The sequence below is a fragment of the Perognathus longimembris genome, unplaced genomic scaffold (assembly GCF_023159225.1).
Source record: "Perognathus longimembris pacificus isolate PPM17 unplaced genomic scaffold, ASM2315922v1 HiC_scaffold_4570, whole genome shotgun sequence".
Classification (NCBI taxonomy): Eukaryota; Metazoa; Chordata; class Mammalia; order Rodentia; family Heteromyidae; genus Perognathus; species Perognathus longimembris.
Genome location: NW_025959902.1, coordinates 40,274 through 43,531, shown reverse-complemented (window position 1 = coordinate 43,531; position 3,258 = coordinate 40,274). Strand labels below are relative to the sequence as shown.

Sequence of the window (3,258 nt, the reverse complement as noted above, 5' to 3'; positions counted from 1 at the left end):
TAGGGCTCTCTCACACAGACTCAAAGAGGGAGCTTCAGCACCCACCGTGTCACCCACCAGTCCTTCAACGGACATGGAATTCTTCATCCACGAAGTAAAAGGGTTGATCACCTGTCCGTAGGGGAGAGTTTGGGATTAGAAGGCTCCTCAGAGGTGATCACCCCGGGCTCAGTCAAGCACACCTAAGAATCAGGGGCAGGACATCCCTAGGGAAGTTGAGTCCACAAACTGAGGGAACAGATTGTCCACATGTGAGCGGCAGAGGGGTTCAGTGGGGGCCCGGTATGCTCAGCCAGCCTCTAGCTCTCACAGGTGAACACAGGCATGGTGAAGGGCTCCCCATCCCCACCCCCTCAGGAGTGGCAGGATTGTTGACTGGCTCAAAAAGATCATGGGTTGGGGGAAAAGGGAAGTAAATTAACCAACCAGCTTCCTCCCAAATTAGTACCAGGCCCAGCACAGGGACTTGCACACACACACACACACACACACACACACACACACACACACACACACACGGACAAAGCGCTATGTGAATACTTTCTGCACCTCCTCAGCCCCCTTGCTGTGAGAATTGCCACACTGCTCACCTGTGAAGCAACCTTTCCCAGAGAGGACCATGAGGCCCAGCCAGGGACTGCCTATAAAAGCCAGGGTCAACCTTCTCTGTCAAAGGCTCTGTGGGGCTCTGACTCTGGTAAGTGAACTGCCAGCTCTTCAGGGAGAAGCCTACAAGTTCTTTCTTTTCTCATCTTACCCCACTTTCTTCCAAACCCTCTGCCTAAAGCCTTTCTTAGTTGACCCTGCTGACTTTGTAACTTCCTTCACATCTTCTTACAGCCTTGTGCCCTCAAATGCTTTGCTTGGTGGCATTCTCTACTACACTGCCAGTCATTTTCCATGTGTGTGTGACAGTCTCCCCATTCAGTGGCAACCGGTGCTTTATTCTCATTTTTAGTTATTTATTTCATTGATTCTTTATTGTTAGCTTTTTGTGCAGTTGCTGGAGTTTGAAGTCAGAATATTATACTCTCACTCAGATTTTCCACAAATAGTTAGTACTAAATGTATTACTTTTTTACAGTTAATTAAAGATAGAGTCTTCTAGACATTTCTTCCCAGGCTGCCTTGAAACTCAATCCTCAGAGCTCAGCCTTCTGAGTAGCTAAAATGACAGGCATGAGCCACCATCACCGCCCTTACTCTCCTATTTTGGCCTCTCCTTTCTGCCAGAGACCATCTCAAGGAAGCTGGGCAGCCCGTTTCTCTAATTACCCAATCTTTGCTTCTCCATTATTCAGATCGTGCAAGAAGATGGCGAACACAAAATCACAGATGGAAAAACACTTAGACACTGTCAACAACGTTTTCCATCACTACTCTGTCCGGCTGGGGCACCCAGACACCCTGAACAAGAAGGAAGTCAAACAGCTGGTGCAAAAAGAGCTGCCAAACTTCCTCAAGGTAGAGTTACTTTGGTTCAGGAGGGAGGGGGGTGAAGGCTCGATTGGCAGTCAGCAGGTCCTTTCCAGCCTCTTTCCTCAGTTCTGTCAGTAGAGGGGCTAAAGGTTAGTTGGCACCAACAGATAGGAGATTGGTCACTTGAGCATCTGCAGTGTGTGCCACCTTGTTCTGGGCACAGGGACAAGGTGGTAAACAGGAGCTCATTCTCCCAGTGGGGACAACAGTGAATGAAAATAGGTAAATCTGATGTCACTCAGTAAGTCCCTTTAGACAATAAGAGTCCTATATGTAGGCTACCCTAGGTGGGGCAAAGGTGACAGGGTAGACAAGGGGCCCATTTTGAAGAGTTGATATTTGAGTGCTTGGTTGATGGGAAGGCAAGGACCTGAGGGTGAACTCTGGCAGGAACATGAGGGCCACTAAGCCTCAGCTGAGAACCCAGAGACCAGGATAGAAACTAGAGGAATCTAGAGCACATGGAATGCCCTCAGCACAATGCTGACACGGTACTCAAGTCAAATATCAGTGTGTTCCCTGGGTTGGAAAATGCTCAAGCAATTCTAGAGGGGAAAAAGGAAATTTTCTCCACCAGCCTTTTTGTTCTCTTGTCACCTTGGGGCACCAAAGGCCTGGACAAAGAAGGCTGGAATAGAGGAGTCTCAGTCTCAGTTCTAGCCCTAAAGCCAGTCATCAGGGAGCCAGTACCTAGCTCTCCTGGAACCCTTTCCTCATCCTGATAGAGTAGAGGAATGCCACCATGGGAGGTATTAGAGCACTGACAGCTCACCAGCAAGGTACTGAGTCAGAATAGACAGAGGGAAAGGGGAGAGGAAAGAGAGGGAGTGACTGAGAAGGGGGAGGGAATGGGACAGCCAAGGCTTTATGTCAGACCTGAATTTGCACCTCTACTCTCCTGCTCCTGAGGCTTTTCCACCTGCAAAATTTCCTATCCAGTTTGTAAGACTCAGTTTCCCCAGGGAAGAGACTATTTCTACTTGTTATTAGAAAGTTGCTATAAGGACCAAATGAGAAGACATTTCTAGAGTTACGGATTGTCTGAGTTTCTTTTGTAAAATATCCATAGTACTCAAGTTGTAGGCTGTCTAGGGAATAAATCAGAAAATGTTTAGTGTCAGTCCTCTATCATTATAAGGTTTTCCTTATGTATTTGCCATTGGTCATTCTCTGCACTCCCTAGTCTCCACACCTGGCCATACCCACCCCTATCAGTCTCCTTTCCTACATCTACAGAAGGAGAATAAGGATGACAAAGAAATAAATGAAATCATGGAGGATCTGGATACAAACCAGGATGATACGCTGGACTTCGATGAGTTTGTGATCCTAGTGGCAAGGGTTTCCAACACTTTCCATGAGGAGATGCACAAGAACGCCCACGGGTAAGGCCACAGCCATGAACCAGGCCTTGGGGACGGCAGTTGCCAGGGTGCTGGCTGTGGTCAAGCTCATGGACATGGCCATGGTCATGATCATGGCCATGGCCACGGCCACAGCCACTAATCCATGAGGCTGGCCACTCTGCACCTGCCCAACTAGGGCCATAAGGAATGTCATGTCACACCACCTTGGCTGTGGGGAGTGAAGATGAAAGGAAATAAAGTCTTTCTCTATACCAGTGCTCTTCATATTTGTGTTCCCTTCCCAACTCGTCCTCCTTGGAAGTCTAAACATTGGGCCTCCCTGCCCTTGTCTGCCGCTCTATGCATCCATTGAATCATCAGAAAATGAGAACAAGGCCAGTGGTAGGTGGCTCATGTCTGTAATCCTATGTAC

General features: G+C 48.3%; 1 protein-coding gene across 1 annotated transcript; it reads left to right on the top strand.

Annotated features, from left to right (window-relative positions):
• Positions 1-849: 849 nt before the first annotated feature.
• On the top strand, positions 850-2,868 carry LOC125344876 (protein S100-A9-like). Its single transcript, XM_048337180.1, has 2 exons — positions 850-1,464; positions 2,716-2,868. The coding sequence occupies exons 1-2, from the start codon at positions 1,171-1,173 to the stop codon at positions 2,866-2,868; spliced, it is 447 nt and encodes a 148-aa protein (XP_048193137.1). The 5' UTR covers positions 850-1,170.
• The last annotated feature ends 390 nt before the right edge of the window (positions 2,869-3,258 follow it).

Bases quoted from the DNA above. Each gene is read 5' to 3' on its own strand.
- LOC125344876 (XM_048337180.1), top strand. From the start codon at position 1,171: ATGACAGGCATGAGCCACCATCACCGCCCTTACTCTCCTATTTTGGCC. The intron at 1,465-2,715 runs GTAGAGTTACTT...CTACATCTACAG, and splicing joins AGCTGCCAAACTTCCTCAAG to AAGGAGAATAAGGATGACAA.